Source organism: Ascaphus truei, chromosome 12 (assembly GCF_040206685.1).
Source record: "Ascaphus truei isolate aAscTru1 chromosome 12, aAscTru1.hap1, whole genome shotgun sequence".
NCBI lineage: Eukaryota > Metazoa > Chordata > Amphibia > Anura > Ascaphidae > Ascaphus > Ascaphus truei.
In genome coordinates this window covers 29,927,555-29,945,763 of record NC_134494.1, presented here as the reverse complement: position 1 = coordinate 29,945,763, position 18,209 = coordinate 29,927,555, and the positions used below count along the sequence as shown (strand labels likewise).

Sequence of the window (18,209 nt, the reverse complement as noted above, 5' to 3'; positions counted from 1 at the left end):
GTGTACCTTTATTGTACTTGGAAGCTGACAAATAAAATAACGCAACAGTGTGTAATAGCATCAAAGAAAATGTAAGATACCGCAGTGAAGGTTTTTATGAGTGTAAGTGGTGGTCCTTACTTTGAAGCTTTTGACTTGCAATGAAGGGGATACGGAGCACAGTTATTTGGGAAAATAGGAAAAAAAATCTTATTTTGCTGAGTAGTTCAATACTGCTGTCGAAGAACAATCACCCATCCCATTCTACAGTATGTTCATATTGAAGACACATTAGTTAAACTACCAACTTATCAACCTACAGGAATATAAGCTTATATGACCTTTAAAACCTTGAAGACTGCAGAAACATAAAACGCATTGGTTCGGAGTGGTCAGTCTTTTCAGCACCGAATGGGTTAAAAGACATTGCATGCGCAACAAAGAAGCCCCAGGTTATTCTATTTGTAGATGACATCACAACCCATGTAGTGCATTTATCTTCAAGTTCAAGAACTGATGATATGCATCATATATATTATGTATAATAGAAAGGCATTTGTTCATTAGATCAAGTGTAAGCAGTGACTTACTGTATATCCCAAAAGCACTGATATTTTTTTCATACATACAGACAATAATCCATAAAGAACAAATAACTTGGCAGTGGTTTGTGTTAAAAGCTTCCCATGTCTCCCAGCCCTGAATGAATGGATTTGTACCCAAGCGACTGTAATTCTGATGTGTGTTCTGGGTGTGAAAAGTCTCCTAGAAATGATTGACTATTTACTGGTAGAGATAGCTGGCATTGCACCAGTATCAAAATCAGCACCCATCCCTTTTTATATGGTCAGTAAACAAGAGACACATTAGCTCCCCAATCATATTTAGACTATAAGAAAGTTGCTTTTGGTCAAAATAAAAGGCATCATCATCTGAAAATGACATTGTAGAGGACAGGATTTTTTTAGTGCATATTGATGTGCTCACAAGTGTTTTATTTCATTTTATTTAGTGTAAGTTGGTGAGATATAAATGTATACATTTGGGTGATAAACATAAAATATGACCGAACATTAGTTACAGTGCCACTGAGGAGTAAGTGTGCTGTTTTGAGGCAAAGGAAACTGAACCCCGTGTTTAAGGATGAGGAAGGTTTCAGAGGCTGAGTATTTCATCCCAAACACTGAATTATGCTGACAATTATGCAGACTTTTGTTTAAAAGATTACTGAACAATCATATAGGTACAGCATGTCTTGCTACATCTGTACTTCCATCCACAGTATGGGAATGCTGGAAGGAGATGAGTAACTACTGGGGACCTCATACATAGAAGGATACCAGCTCAATGAATTCATTTTCCCCCTTATGAGATATCATTGGATGATATGACACTGGGGTTTTTTGTTTGCCTTTCTCTGGATCAATAAGTAAGTATAGATATAGGATAAAGTATCTGTTGTCTAAATTTAGCATAGGTTGAACTTGATGGACGTACGTCTTTTTTCAACCTCAATGTCTACAATATAGGAAGGAGTTAAAGGGGTTAAAGAGTTGGAGGGTGGGGAGGACGTGTGGATTTCACCAGTCCAGTTGCCCTACAATCTCAGAGCAGTCCTCCTCCATAGTGTTCAGGCAGAAATCACACCCCAAGGGAGCCCTATCCCCTGATCACTGGCTGTTAGGTGTGATAATCGCTTCCCAAGGCTGAACCAGAACGGACTGTAAATCTACATCCATCACAGGAACAGCCATTCAGACTAAATTAACCAGCCACTACAGTCTTAATTACTTTGTCAAAGATGAAAAATAGTAATTGATTTTGTCCTCGACCACTTCACCATTCGCTCCCTCCTCAGAGATAAGAAATAACAGCATTGATCCCAGGGAGGGTCTGCAGGTCCCTAGGATACAGACACTGGAATGGCTCCTGTAGATGAGAATATACAGTGACTATCTGGGGTGTCACTATGTATTACCGTTGTAAGACCGCTGTGTAAAAGCTGTGAACTCTCAGCCCCACGTGTTGTAGAAATAATGACTACTACGGTGCGTTTTCAGTGCTGGGATTTGAAGCTGCAAAAACCAAGGTTGGCCATGGAGATGGGTTATGTAAGCAAGTTCAAGTCTTGCTTGTCTCACTTGACACCATGAGAATGGTTCAAAGCAGCCGTACTTGGGATAAATAATTCAGAAAACAGCATGTAATTTCTCCATATCAACTTGTGCATGGGAGGTGAAAAGTGCCTCTCTGACCTTGGCTAAGTAGTCTGCCCAGATATCTCCTCCTCCTGGATGCTGCTTAGACGCTAAACGATCTGAGTCTTTTCTTTAACATTGTAGGGGAATTTGTGACTAATATTTGATAGAATTTATCTTGATGAAATTTGCTGAGAGGCTCATCCTGCTTTGCCACCTTCGTGAATATGGATGTAAATGCAATAGGTGACCTTATGCTGTTATAAATCGGAGGGGATGTGAGTGTGGGCATAAATATGATGATACAAGTAGAACATTACATCATTGTGATATAAAAAAAAGGTGAAGATAAAATACAGAGACGTTGGCATATGGCAAATAATTGTTAGCTTAAATAATGACACATTAAAGGTATAGTACAAATATAATATGTATTCAGTGAAGATGTAACGCATCTTCAAGACGTTAAGATGATATAATGCCCAGTTTTGTAGGGTAAAGAAAGTGTTTGTGTGTGTGTGTGTGTGTGTATACATATATATATATATATATATACACACACACTGTATCTAAATAAATCAATATATTTATTTAAAACCATCCCTTGTGCCCTTTTGCCTTATTTCATATTGAAGAAATCCTTCCAGAAGATGCACCGTACATCCGTCAGTGTATGACAATAGACCTGGTAATAATTCCATGTGCTCATCGAAACCTTACTATCTGACCCGTCACCCAGCAGTGAATGGGGTCTCTTCTGCCTGGAATCATTGTGGAGCAGTGGATTATTACATGAAATCACCATGCTTGACCTGTCACAGAGATTCCAAACCTCATTATGGGCAGGTCACTCTCCCTTCTGAAATGGATTGCTTGTTAAAACCTGAAGAGTTGAGAGGAAGGTACACTGTACCACGTTGTATTTAATAATCAGGAGTCCTATTTTTGATAGGTCATTCAAACCTAAGGCCACTCATGTTTTATTTCCAATTCCACTTACTATTACAGTAATACAATTCCTGTAATGTAACAGATTACAGCGAACCAGAAACCCTGACAAAGCCCATCCCTGAGTCTTGCATGCAGCAGAAGAGAGCTTCTGTAATTGTGATGATGTAAGATCAGGTGGTGGTAAAATGAAGCATCTGTGGAAATTTCTGCACCATTGGCCAGGCACCCATGCGTCTAACAGCTACTTAACCCATGCCTATGTGACTCTCCATAAACCTGCAGATATCCCCTGATCACTGGTGATCATACTGCTGATTTACATAGGATTCCAGAATAATCAAGTTTCCTACATTAACTCTTTCAGAGCCAAGGAACCTGCAATATACTATTATTATATACTATATACTATATTCTGGCAACGGATGAAAGAATGCTTTGCTTTCCAAGAGAAGTAATGGTGGAATATCTAGGCACCCCCTTATCAGTATAGTACAGCTACAAATGTGTCTCAGGATGTAATGTGACTTTGAAGGCAAACTTTTTCAAGTGCAGCTCAGGTGCTGAGCAGTAATAAACGTTGGCAGTTGCTAATTGATGGGCTGCTTATTCGCTGATTAGCATTATTCTGGCTTTTCTATCCCAATGTCATTCTTCTTCCCTTAGATTGTTACGCGATATCTGTTTTATTTAAGAGGAGGCTGCTAAGAGCCCACTGTATTTGCAGAAAAGATTACAATGAATTCTAAACGTGTGTGTGTGTTGTGAAAAATAAAGTTGTCTTCAAGGAGTGTTCTTATTGCTCTTTTCCTTCAGTATAAGTACAACAAAGAACACACCACAAACAAGTGGTATAATAGGCGTCGACAATCAAATTCTTATCTATAGAGAAGTAGAGAACTTAACACTTGCCTGTGTGTTGTTACCGTAGTGTGTGCTCCTCTATGTTCTTTCTGCTGTTGCCTTAAAAAGTGGAGAGAGACATAGCATAATACTGTTTTATTGAAAAAAAAATGTTAAAAGATGTGATAGATACACTTACAAACGGCCATCCACATGAATTGTGGGATCAACACACAGGCAAGTGTTAAGTTCTCTACTTCTCTATAGATAAGAATTTGATTGTCGAAGCCTATTATACCTCTTGTTTGTGGTGTGTTCTTTGTTTTACATATAAGGAAGGAAAAGAGCAATAAGACCACGCGCTGGAAGACAACTTTATTTTTCACAATATCATATATAAGGGGGAGTTTGCATAACCTCCTGGGACACCAGCGGTGGGACTCAAAGTAATTATTGCATTTGTCAAATAGGATTGGCGCCACTCCATTATCCTTTAATGTGTGTGTGTGTGTGTGTGTGTTACCTGTGTTATGGGGACAATGGCAGTCATTCCTCAAGGTTTCCTGGCTGCAAGGAATGGTTGGAGGAAAGGAGATTTCACCAGCAACAAAGGAAAGGGTTCTTTACAGTAAGGGCAGTTACAGTGTGGAATTAATTACCCATGGAGACTGTGATGGCAGATACAATAGATCTGCTCAAAAAAAGGTTGGGCATCTTTTTAGAAAGGACAGGTATACAGGGATATACCAAATAAGTAAACATGGGAAGGATGTTGATCCAGGGAGTTCTGGTTGTCAATTCTTGGAGTCAGGAAGGAATTTATTTCCCCCCCTTTTGAGAACATTGAATGATATTTCACTGGGCTTTTTTGTTTGTCTTCCTCTAGATCAGCGTTTCCCAAACTTTTTTTTCCGTGACCCGGTTATCTTTGAACTTCTCCTTCGTGACCCACTAAATTTTTTATCGCCTATAGGTAAAATAAAACCGTTATGAATGTCCATACAGATTTCATATATTCTCCCAATCCCCTCTATTCTCTTTCCCTCCCCCCCCCACCCTCTCTCTGACCTGCACAGACGCACACAGTCACTGACCTACAGACACTCACACAGACAGACCAAACACACACAGCCACTGCTGGCCTGCACAGACACACACACAGCCACTGATACACACACACTCTCCCCCATACACACACACACACACACACACACACACACACACACACACACACACACACACACACACACACACACACACACACACAGCCAGTGATACACAAACACTCCCCTGTATATACACACACTCTCTCTCTCCCCTATACACACACACACACACACACACGCAGCCACTGATACACACTCACCTATATACACACACACACTCTCTCTCTTTCTCCCCCCCCCCCACACACACACACACAAACACACACACTCTCTCCCCTATATATACACACATGCACGCACCCACTGATGCACGCACCCACTGATACACACACACACACACAGCCAGCCAGATACACACACACACACAGCCAGCCACTGATACACACAGACACAACCACTGATACACACACACAGCCAGCCACTGATACACACACACACACAGCCACTGATACACACACACACTCCCCTACATACATACACACACACACACACACACACACACACACACACACACAATTTATTACAGAGGCAGCGACTGATATGAGTGACTGGAGGGCGGGGGAGAGAGGAAAGGCCCGCGATCCGAGCAGGCGGCTCCCCGCCTCCCTCTGCCCGCCACCACTGCCCACCCCCTGCGCCTATCTCCCGCACCAAGGGGACTGAGGGGAAGGGAGCGCCAGGAACGGAGGCACAGGTGCGCCCCCGCACCACTTCCTACCTCCTATCATGCCGGGCATCGTGTCCTGTGGGGGGGCGGAGCATGTCATGGGCGGCAACATCATGATGCGGGGCTGCAGTAGGAGCCCGAGTCAGTGAATCACCGTTGACACCCCAGCGATAGCAGCCTGCACCACTTCAGCACCGTCCGGCACCTCACCTCGGGCCGCCGCAAGGAGGGAGGGGGGGCCGCCGCAAGGAGGGAGGGGGGGGACGCCGTACGGCCAGCCTCGCTGCGACCCGGCAATTTTGCTTCCGTGACCCGGTGCCGGGTCGCGACCCACCATTTGGGAAACGCTGCTCTAGATTAATATGTAAGTATAGATATAGGATAAAGTATCTGTTGTCTAAATTTGGCATAGGTTGAACTTGATGGACACGTTTTTTTTCAACCTCATCTACTATGTAAGTATGTAACATCTACAACAGTAGCAAGAAATGTGTTAACATTTCTAATTTAATGCACATTGTCACTCAGAAAAGTGTTGGCCAAGCAGACTTTGGTACATACCTTTATAATATGCACATCATGTACCAATGCCATTATTTCCACAGATCGCACAATTTATCCAGTTATAACACAGATCACCACTGAATTTCCATAGAATTAAATGGCTTGTATTGATGCAGAATAAAACAACATACCCATCCATAATTCACCAAAGAAGTCTGCTACATCTGTTATTACCATAACTCATAAAAACTCCCCAAAAGCAGATACATATGTGGCAAAGGAAGAGAAAAAAAACTTGGAGCTACAAAATGCCTCTCCACTTATCAGTTCTAAAAGAAAGGGTATTTACATTTATCCTATACATATCCCACTTAGGGTTGTCTATGTAGTCAAATTGTGTGCCAACATTTGAGTGCTTTCTTAAACATGTATAACTAGTGTTAGTAAATATTAATTCTTAGGGTAGCAGTTATAACAGCCATTCTGGGAAAATAACAATGTTGTTAACCTTTATAATGAAACATTTGTGCTACGCCAAACTTTTGGTTGATACATAGCAACTTAATTCTGTGCTCACAATGTAAACAGATTTTTTTTAAGAGTTTTACGCATGTTCAAGGTTTTGTACTGTTTTGACGCACTTTCTACTTTTTTTGGCACACACCTTTTTAGTACATGCCATTAATATCTGTGCACCAAGTGGATTCCATTTCAGTATGCCAAAATATTTGACTAAAAGCATGTTTGACTCTCAAGGTGCACAAAAGGATAGTTCATAGGCACACACAAACGCAATTACATTTCAGATGTGTGCACCAGTTGTACACCAGAAATGCAGTTTGTGATGCTTAGTACAGAGGGGACGGTTTGGATGAATCAGTTACTGTAGGTGTCAACCAAATGGTGCAAGGGCCACAACCTAACCATTGGCGCAGTTACATTAGCAGTGCCATTTGTAAGCTTCACGTACAATTATATTAGGGGTCTGCATCGAAACTTTAACCCGCAGTGGTGAAGCATGTGGCCCATTTGTTCCTGCCCCTCCACTACTAATGGGGTCCACCTATTCTCAGCCAAGAAAGGATCTCCTCTGCGGCAGAAAAGTAGTCACCCCTCTGTCTGGGACCTTGGTTTTCTTGAACTACATTTTTAAACAAACGTAATGCACTGGTACATAAATGATGGCTAGAGTAGAATAATGTAGCTATTTGAATTTCTGATGCACTGGGTCACATTTGAACATTTTCTTAGTTAGCTTGGCGGCCCAATGTAAGCTCAGGGTGAGTTTTAGTACAAAAAGGAAAAAAACTGAGATGCGCCAGCACAGCAAACAACGAGGACAACTCCAAAAATAAATGTTTATTTGGTCTTGTGTCTATGGCCTCCATTGCCATACAGGATGTCAGTTTTAATGTATAAAGTCTCCACCATGAACACAGATCATTACAGACATTAGCATACAGGTATTACAGAAGACACAGGGATAAAAGCACCGCGCGTATATAGAAGTGTTCATTAGGAAAAAGGAACCCTTGGTCTGAATAACTTGCAATCTAAATCACGCTTAGTCTAGGTAAAATAATATAACATTTCCTGCCTTGCAAAAGCAGTCTCTTCATTGTACCAGCAGCCTTAACCAACACTACAACAACCCCAGGGTCATATGATCCTAAAAGGGTGACATTGCCCAGATAAATAACCCTTTATCCCTGAGGCCACTCGTTCTTCAATACAATCTCAGTTTAGAAACCAAGGTGATGTTTGCCACTATATCCTTACGCCTTTGCTGCTAGAATTGCTACCATTGCAATATGTTGCTGGCGCCTTATTGGCGGTTATTGGGTTAACTGAAGCAGCCCACAACAAAATTGTTTAGTTTTTATTTCAACTCTTGTTATTCTGCGAAACTCGTTTTCCAAACCTGCAAATACTAGAAAACTCACTGAACACCTTGTTAAGAGAAGCAACCCAATGAATGTGAAATTAATTGATTCTCATTTGCCGTGCTCCATATTTTTTCATTTTACATGCACATAAATATAATTATATGGCAATCAGTTCTTCCCCACAAAAGGAGAGGGTGTTGGAGCAGGTGATAAGCCATTTTTGTTTAAAACGTTGAAGGTTTTATAGGCCTAATTCTGCAGTTAGAAGGGTCGTTTTGCATAAAAGGTGATCAATAAGGTTTTACTGGATACTACATTTTAGTATAGTCAATTAAAAAATAAAGAGAGAGAAAATAGGTATCTGAAATGGGAGATCGAGCTTGGCGGCCCAATGCAAGCTCTGGGTAATTTTTAGTACAAAAAGGAAAAAAACTGCGATACACCAGCACAGCAAATAACGAGAACGAAGGCAACTCCAAAAATAAAAAACGTTTATTTGGCCAATAACAGGAAGACCAACATGTCTCCCGCAGGCTGCGCTTAATCAAGGTCCCCAATAAAGCGCAGCCTGCGTGAAACATGTTGGTCTTCCTGTTATTGGCCAAATAAATGTTTTTTTATTTTTGGAGTTGCCCCCGTCCTCGTTATTTGCTGTGCTGGGGCATCGCAGTGTTTTTTTTCTTTTTGTGATGAAGCAGCAATATCGCAGACAGCACGGCGGAGAAGCCTGTTCCTGTCAGGACTGATTTGTAGGACAAGGATTCATTCTTTACATAGCAATCGTGAGTCCCTGGTTCAATCAATTTGGGGGAATTTATGTTGGAATAAGAATGCTGGGCGCCATTTATTTCAGATTCCTGGATGTTGCTAGCTCTGAGTCCGGCCAGGTAGACGCCATCTTATCAAAAACCAATTGTTATTGGATCCACTCAGACTCCTAAACCTCCTATATTTGTGATACACCATACCTTATTGCAGCGGTGCGCAAACTGGGGGCGCAAGACTTTATTGTCTGGGGGCAGTTACAGAGGCCCCGCGCTAAGAGCGCGAGACCTCTGTAAAATGTATTTACCGGCTTCTTGTTCATGCGTCTCCATTGCAACGCGGCGTCAAATGATGCCGCGGGTCACATGTCCCCGCAGCGTCATTTGACGCATCATTAGAGGCACAGGGGGGGGGGGGACCAAGGAGGAACCAGGTAAGTGGGGCGCAGGGAGTTTGCACACCGCTGCCTTATTGGACAGAATCAGTTTTTTTCTTATACATACATATATTATATGGAGAGGAGACTTTGTTGGTCTTTCCTCCCTCTGCTGGATTACTTTTTGGAGCCCCAGTTTCCCATGAACTTTATACAGGGTGATTTTTAGACAAGCTCCTTTACCTGCCGTTACCAGGATTAATCGAACCGTGTGAAGGCTGATGGGATGTTGGTCTTCCGATGGTAAAATGAACTCTCTCATGAATTGTGAATCCGCCATACACTTTGCAGTGATGCTTTGACTATTGAATTGGGTGACACGTTCTAAACTGGGAATGCCAGGTGCTCAACTTCAGTCCTCAAGACCCCTACAAACAGGTCAGGTTTTAAGGATATCCCTGCTTCAGCACAGGTGGCTCAGTGGTTCAGTCGAAGACTGAGCAACCTATGTTGAAGTAGAGACTGATTGAGAGCCACCTGTGCTTAAGCAGGGATGTCCTTAAAACCTGACCTGTTGGGCGGCGGGGGGGGGGGGGGTTTGAAGACTGAAGTTGAGCACCCCTAATCGACAACGCACTTATGGCGGATAAACAGTATCCCGGCACAAAAGGAGAACTCTCATTGGTACATATTTCAACCCCAATTTATGTCTATTTGCTGTACTGAGAAATAATAATTTGTGAGTAGTCATCAAAATGATCAGCACACACCATTTCCGAACGGCATTTCTATTAGTGCAACACACACAGGCCCATCTGTTTACAAATGATCAAATTAAAGCGTTGAACAAATGCGTATCAATCATGCTCAAACTGTATGACTTCTTGGTTCTATAATTCATGTTAATTGGGAGTGAACGAAAATTGAAGGAAAAAAAAAATATGGATATTTAATATTTACTCATCGGCAGGAAACGAATAGCAGTTAATAAAGTGAAAGTCCACTTCATGGGCCAGTTTGTGCAAAGACTTCTGTCACTGTATGATTGCACAGCGGCAACTATGATTCCATCCCTCGGGATGATAGAACATCGGCTTTGAAGCCAAGGCTTAAAAGTTAGCCTCTGCTGCCAGAGTGGGGTAAACCACACATTTGAAGTTACACTTCACGAAAAATGTATCGAAGGCTGCCGGACTGCAGTGCCACTTTGTTTCATCAAAGTATTCGTTTTACCCCAGCCCTGAAAACGTTACAAATGAATGGTTCATGCAGTTATTGTGGAGAGAAGATACAAGGTCTAGAAGCCGGACTCGCCCACTGCAGGGACTATGCTATTACCACAATGCTGCTGCTTCCCCCATTGCAATGCGGGTCCCTCTGGCAGGGAAAGTGTTGGATGAGGGACTTCCCAAGTTATGTATAACAAAAACCTTTAATTAAAATGCATAAGACTCCATGCCTACGGTGGGTTGAAAGAAATCCTCTAAAATCTCAGCAGGGGGTTTGCTGAAGTTGGAGATGCATGAACTGGCAGCTAATGAACAAACGGAGGATGGCTCAATGTTAATGTCCTACTTGAACACGAAGACGCATTAACAATCACTACATGAGTCCAGTTAATAGCCCCTAAGCAATATAGCAACGTATATTTCACCTCTAAATTTGTTCTTGGTTCTTAACTGTGCCAGGGAAATTCGGTAAATATGTGAATGCATACTTAGATTGTAAGCTCTTCGGGGCAGGAACTCCTTTTCCTAACGTTATCTTTATGTCTGAAGCTCTTATTCCCATTATTTGTTATATTATCATGTTATGTGTAGTGCTGTGTACATGGATGGTGCTATATAAAAGATATAAATACTGCATTAGTATGTATTGATGGTTTATGCCATGCCACCCACACTTTGACGATGGCACTGGGAACAAGTGAAAAGAGGCGAGTGGGTGGAAGATTATTTGGTCACCAGCCCGGTGGGGTCTGCTCCCTTTCGGTTGAATGCAACAGAGAACACGATGCACTAGTTTGGTAGACCCTTCTTTGTTGATTTCATAACAACGTTGTTACTTATTATGTACCCAACAAGTGCAATGTAATGGCTTCAGATTAGAAATTGATTTACATAAGAGACAAATTAAATAGAATTTTGTACCATCGTTCAGTTTATTGCATATGTCCATAATGTAACACATACGGTCAGATTTACCAGGCGTGGTCAGAAACATATCAAGCCGCCGACAACATTTTCAACCAAGTAATGTTTTACGATCGCAGTAACAGAGTTACTGTAAACACCTTGTCTACTGAAGACTGTAAGTCTGAGTCACGTTGTTTAATGAAAGTGTTATAATGAGGGAGCGGGGATCTTTTCTATTCTTTCGCACAGTTATCTTGCCTTCCAAGACTTCACCTGCAAATAGAAAGAGAAACAATTTGATTCCAATCCCACGGGAACAAGTACAAGGACTGACCGTATTTCTAACGTTAACGCTGATGTCCAATGTCCCAGAGAGACGTTCCGTGTAGACTAGAGAGAACCAAATGCTACCAATTGTATGGCTGGTAAACCTTGTGTTCTGTACTTGATTTCTCTCCCTATTTTCCCTTGCGTCATTTGGCGTATGTTTTTTCAGGGGGTCGCTGGCAGAAAAGCCAGAATAAGAGTGCAGGTTGGTAATGAAAAAATAAAACAAACATTGTGTGTGTGTGTGTATATATACATACATACATACATACGTCATTACCCAGAATCCCTGCCTGCAGTGGAAGCATTGCATGTTAAGAGATAATGGGGTAAGACAGGGTTGAGATGTGAGACGTGAATGTGCTCATAAGTAGTATTTTTGAGACACACACACACACACACACACACACACACACACACACACACACACACACACACACACACACACACACACACACACACACACACACACACACACACACACACACACACACACTGAAGTTGACAACATTAATAGTTACAGTTACAAACTTATTCAAATTAGGAAACAGCCAAAGTCTTGAAAGAACTTAGACAGGAGCCGGGTTTCAGAGACTCCGGTAAATAGTCTCAGCAGTGGGGTGTTCAGTAAGAGAAGGAAGAGCGAACAGATTCTTTAATGGGCCTTGGAACCATAGGCAGGTTTCTGGAGGCAGATATGAGGAGAACTGCACTGTGAGGGGAAAGTGAAGCACCGAACAGCAGCCTGCTTCTATCGGCGGTTCTCTCCACCACCCAACTTTATAATGGAAAATGTGAGTTTCCTGATAACCTGTGTATAATACATTTGTCTAGTTCATACTATTTGCACTATTTGTGGTTTTCTTTATTTTTCATATCATCCACTTCACTGAGAGGATACAGACTCCAGTAACACAAAGGGCTCCAGTCAGAGAGAGAAGGATCTCTGACATGCAGTGATTTTATACGATTTTTGTGAGTTCATTTCTTATGTTTTACATTGTTTAAAGCAGTGAATTACCATCTGCACTATATATATTTATATTTTTTTACATATCACGAGATCCAGCGCTCCTCCTCAACCCCAAGAAAAGAATACTTCACATCCTGGGATTAGGAACGATCCCATCAGAGGAAGTTGAGCTGCTGCTGTACACTGTTTTTTATTTTATTTAACACTATATGGTGATAGGTTTATTGTGTGTACTTAAGGTGTGTCACTTATCACACTGATTACTATATTGTTTAGGAAGCGCCCAGTCCATCCACTTCCCCCACTCCCCCACCCACAGATATGAGGAGAGAAGTGCTGTGTACAGTAGGTGTGAGAATCCTGCTTACATAATTGGGTAACTTGACCAGAAAGTATTTGAAGGTGAGATATGTATGTTGCGTCTGGACTCCATTGGACTAGGCTGGCTATCCTTTAACATATCACAATGGTGGGTGTTGAAGTTACACAAGACAAAACGGCATATTCAAAGTTGTAAAGAATGTCAAGTTTGCGGAGGTGAATTTGGGGTGCTGTACCATACAGTATATCCCCATAATCAATAATTGGCATTAGCACCTGCAGTGCAATGCGCTTTCTGACAATGGGATTAGGCAGGATTTATTTCTATAAAGTACAACCAGTTTGGAATACATTTTGAATGTCAGTTTGTCAATATGCAAACCAAATGTTAGATGGGAGTCTAGGCACATACACAAATATTTAAGGTTAGTAACTGAGGCAAGATTAATGTTAGAGTTGGTTCTGATCAGTAGCTTTGTCGTGTGAAGCGTTAGAAATGTAACCTTTGTCCCAAGCACCATAATTACTGTTTTGTCAGTGTTTAAGAACAGTGTGTTTTGGGCAATCCAGTTTTTGACCTTGGAAAAATCAGATTGCAGCACATTTTGAAGGTCAGAGGCTGGGGGAGCGTGCATATAGGATAGTATCATCAGCATACACATGCACGGCAGGTCATGTATAAAGACAGAAAAAAGTAAGAGCCGCAGAAGAGAGCCTTGGGGGACCCCACAGGTAATATAACAATGGTTAGATGCAGTACATACTGTATACTGTACATGCGCACCATTTGAAATTAATATATACACATACATAATATAACTTCATATTAATTTGAAATAGATCAGCAGACTACACATTTTTTTTTTATTTATAAAAATATTTTACCAGGAAGTAATACCATGATTTTATGCAATTATTTTCTGTCATAGCGATAACAAATATTGTTTTTACAGTGACGCAACAGTTTATGAGGTCAGCATGTAATAAAAACGCATTGCTTTCACAAACAAAACCGCACCTACACAAAAACCTGCAATAATATACCGGTCAAAATGTCATTCATTTTAACATTGCAGAATGCTGTATCAATCACAACTACAGCACTTATGTTAAAAAGAAGAGGGGAGAACTGCCTCTTCAAAGCTGTAGGCTGAAAGACAGCACAGTATTATAGCAAAAAGGTAATCTATTTATAATTTGCTGGCTGCAAGACAGCAACTAAGCCCCCAATCTGCTGTTGTACTGTAATATCCTTGCAGCTGAACTGAGCAGGAGCTGCGTAACACTGGCCTTGATCGCAACAATTAATCAGTGCCATGTAGATATCAGATGAGTGATGTTTTTAACTGCTCAACTGCCCTGTGAGCTGGAAAGGAAAGCTCTCTCAGGGACGGACTGCTACACCTTGCTCTTATCGTGGCCCTGCGGCTGCCAGAATACAACACTACAGTGCAGCAGAGAGATTAAGACCAAATTAATTCAATTATTGCCCTATTATAGCCCTTTATTTATACCTTGGAGACGAGTCGGGTGTGCGCACAAATGTACATCTAAAACAGAATAGGATCTCGGCTGTTTGCTACTCATCTAAAATTAAATAAATAGGCAAGTGTGTGTATGTACAAACTAATAAATGATCCTGTTTTTCTACAACAAAAAAAAACGGGCGATGTTTTGGGTCTCATCGACCCTTTATCAAGCTTATTCTTGTCGATGAGACCCAAAATGACGCCCGTTTTGTATCTTTTTTTTCTTTTAACTTTGGAGTGAATGTTTTTGTATAATTGGAGTGCTGTGGGCATCTTCTGCTGTATCCATTTTTTTTTTGTTAAACTAATTTTTTATTCATTTTGTCACGATACAAGGGTATAGAAAATAAAATTGGGCGGGTTAGCGGGAAGGGTACAGATGGCTTACAGACAATATCTTTGGAAATCATTGTAGTCTCGGAATACTGAGGTATAAATGTTGCAGTTACAAGTAAGTACATAGGTTACATAGTGACCGGTTGGAAGTATTAGCGTAATATGTTAATGGGGAGGGTTCCCCCAAAAGTCTAGCTGTATCCATTTTAGGACGTCTGGTGGCCGGGGTCCATGCTACGGGAACCCACATATAGAGATACACACACACACACACACACACACACACGTTTGGCATCTTGTGTGTCCTCACAGGACAAATGGAAGCGAGAATTTGGGAATTTATGATGGGTTCCAAATGCTCATGCAGTGTCAGACACCAATCTGTAGAAACGGCAAATAGGAGCAGTGCACAAACTTATTACTAAGTGTACATTAAAGACGCCAACATTTCCTAAGCATAAAGCCCATGTAAAGCAGTAGATCATGTGACATCACCCTACCCATAGGCCTCGCCCAGGGTACAAACAAGCGCGCTGGCGCTCGAGCGCCGTGACGTTAGGCGCTCATGTTGATCGGGTGATTCCTGGCCAGCTAGCTGCGCGCGTAGGGGGGCGTGCCCCTCACGTCACGTGAGCGGTTCACCCTCATTGGCGCACGTGACCAGGGCAAGCGCTACAAATACAAAAATATTTGTCTCGGCAAGCATCGCGCCTCTGCACGCTCACGTGCTCACGTTCAAGTGCACGCGCGCATGCAGTATGGACGGGAGGATTGAGTTTGAGTGTTTTGAACTCGAGCAAGTGCGCTCTCACCCTGGATGAGGCCTAAGAGGTGAGCATTCTACATTGTGTAGTGATCCCGAGTACTGCGATACATTTAAAGGTAATGTACCAGATAGTTAAAAAAAAAATTAAATAAATACATCCACTGCCCACAGCCTGCCAGAGAGCTCTGCAGGATACGAGACTCCAACTGGCCATTAAGATGTGTTAGGCCACGTCCATACTGCATACGACCGCAAGCGAGAGCAAAAGGCGGCACCTCAATGAGGCAGGCCATAGAGCGCGCAACCAATTTTTCGCAAAACATACAATTTTGTGTTTGTCACGTGACGACGGCCGGGTCACGTGGGCGCTTCAGCCAATGAGGGTGAACCAGCCTAGTGACGTCACGGGCCCGCATCATAAAAATCCCAAAGGCCACGAATCGCATCAGCTCCAGGCGCGCGCAATGCCATGGGTTCCACCGCGCGCTTCGCCTATATCCGGGGCCTTACAGTAAAAAACAGAAGACGGCTTAAACAAAAGGGTAGCAGCTCTGGTTGGGACTTGTGCCCAGGCAACAGATGAACGGGGTTACCATTTTTGTAAAAACAAGCTTATAGATGAGAGTTCATCAATAAAAAAAAAAAAAAAGATACAGCATGACACGTCCATTTGCCACACAGAAAAGCTGCTGCTTTAAAGGCTAATGCACATTTACAAAAGCACATTAAATAACATCTTCTACAAGTCCTGCGAGTGCCTGTTTTCTATGGCGGTTGGCCTATTGCTCATATTATCCAGCACACCCAGGCAACTCTCTCTAGTGGTTAACATCATAGTACTACTTGCCCTCCACTTCCATTCATTAACAAAGCAAAGCAGCCTGGGGGTTAACACACACAATTGGAATGGTTGCATCTGGTACTACACCTCTATATATGATCGTTTTGCTGGTAGATCAAATTGATGCCGGTCCCTCCAATGGTAAACCGGTTAAAAAACACCCAATCCTTTTTGCCTCTACTGGACCGGAATGTCGGGCTAACATTTTGAGGGGTATGTTTAGTGAGATGCAATGAAAGCCGCAATCCTGGCTGCATGTGTTGCTATTCTACGTTTTCACAGCATTAGAACCGGCGGCTCCGCCGGAGATGAACCGCGGTACATATAGTTCTGGTGTCAAAGCTCCCTCAAGGGAAATCAAAATGGCTGTTAAATCGTACCGGTCACGCAGGCCAATAGGAAGCTGGTTGCTTCCCATTGGATGGACGTTTAAGTGTCCAGGAAGAACATTATAGCTACTGTAACATCGGTAAATATCTCGGGAAGGGGACCCCCGAAGCTCCGGAGGTCGCCCCGGTTCCAATGCTATAAAAATAATTCATAATTTGGCAAGATTGCAGCTTTCCATTTTTTGTCAAAGCTGTTGCTTAGAGACGCATTTTAAACATGCATCAATGTATCAAGGTAATAATTGATAAAAGATTATTTATTTTAAGACGAATGATCTAGTTTTTCTTTTCAGTGTCTTTATACACAGCTCTAATAATAATAATAATTTCCGGGTGCTAATGGCTTCCTTTAATAAACCAATATACCATTTAATACGTGTTATTTCTGTCTGACTTTCCAATCATTATAAATGTCAGTGAGCACCAAAATACAAAACGTGTCAGCACACAGAAAACTATGGCTGCGCTTATAGTGCCCGCGACAGCAAAACAAATGCATTGCCGCCGTCGCGTGCGCTTACAGTAAGCGCGGCGCGATCGATTGGTCGCGATCGCTGTAAGTCATCTTTAGTTGATTTTCAGCGACCGTCGCTATAGGCTGCGTCCATAGTGCAGGAGATGGTGCAAACTATGTACCTAGGATGATAATGTATTTGAGTATAGTGAGAGCGCCCTAGCGCGTGCACAATGGGGACACCGGCGCTTCGCGCTGCAAGCAAGTTTATATTTCCCGTGCGACCCCATAAACACTAACTGCAAACAAACGCCACATTGTTTCCAGAAATCAGTTGCATTGTCAACCATTATGTCCTAATACAGAGCGACCACATTTTACTATATAACGGCAAAAGGCACAGGAGACACAGACACACAGGAGACACAGACACACAGGACACACAGGAGACAAAGACACACAGGAAACACAGACACACAGGAGACACAGACACACAGGAAACACAGACACACAGGAGACACAGATACACAGGAGACACAGACACACAGGAGACACAGGAGACACAGGAGACACAGACACACAGGAGACACAGGAGACACAGACACACAGGAGACAGACACACAGACACACAGGAGACAGACACACAGGAGACACAGACACACAGGAGACACAGACACACAGGAGACAGACACACAGACACACAGGAGACACAGACACACAGGAGACACAGACACACAGGAGACACAGACACACAGGAGACACAGACACACAGGAGACACAGACACACAGGAGACACAGACACACAG

At 42.4% G+C, this 18,209-nt stretch overlaps 1 protein-coding gene across 2 annotated transcripts in view; it reads right to left on the bottom strand.

Annotated features, from left to right (window-relative positions):
• Positions 1–11,483: 11,483 nt before the first annotated feature.
• Positions 11,484–18,209, bottom strand: part of PRMT3 (protein arginine methyltransferase 3) — a 105,684-nt gene continuing 98,958 nt past the window's right edge. For both annotated transcript variants that reach the window (XM_075567197.1, XM_075567198.1), the window contains exon 16: positions 11,484–11,740. In XM_075567197.1, coding sequence (XP_075423312.1) covers positions 11,631–11,740 — 110 coding nt within the window. In that variant the 3' untranslated portion in view covers positions 11,484–11,630. The remainder of the gene's footprint in view (positions 11,741–18,209) is intronic.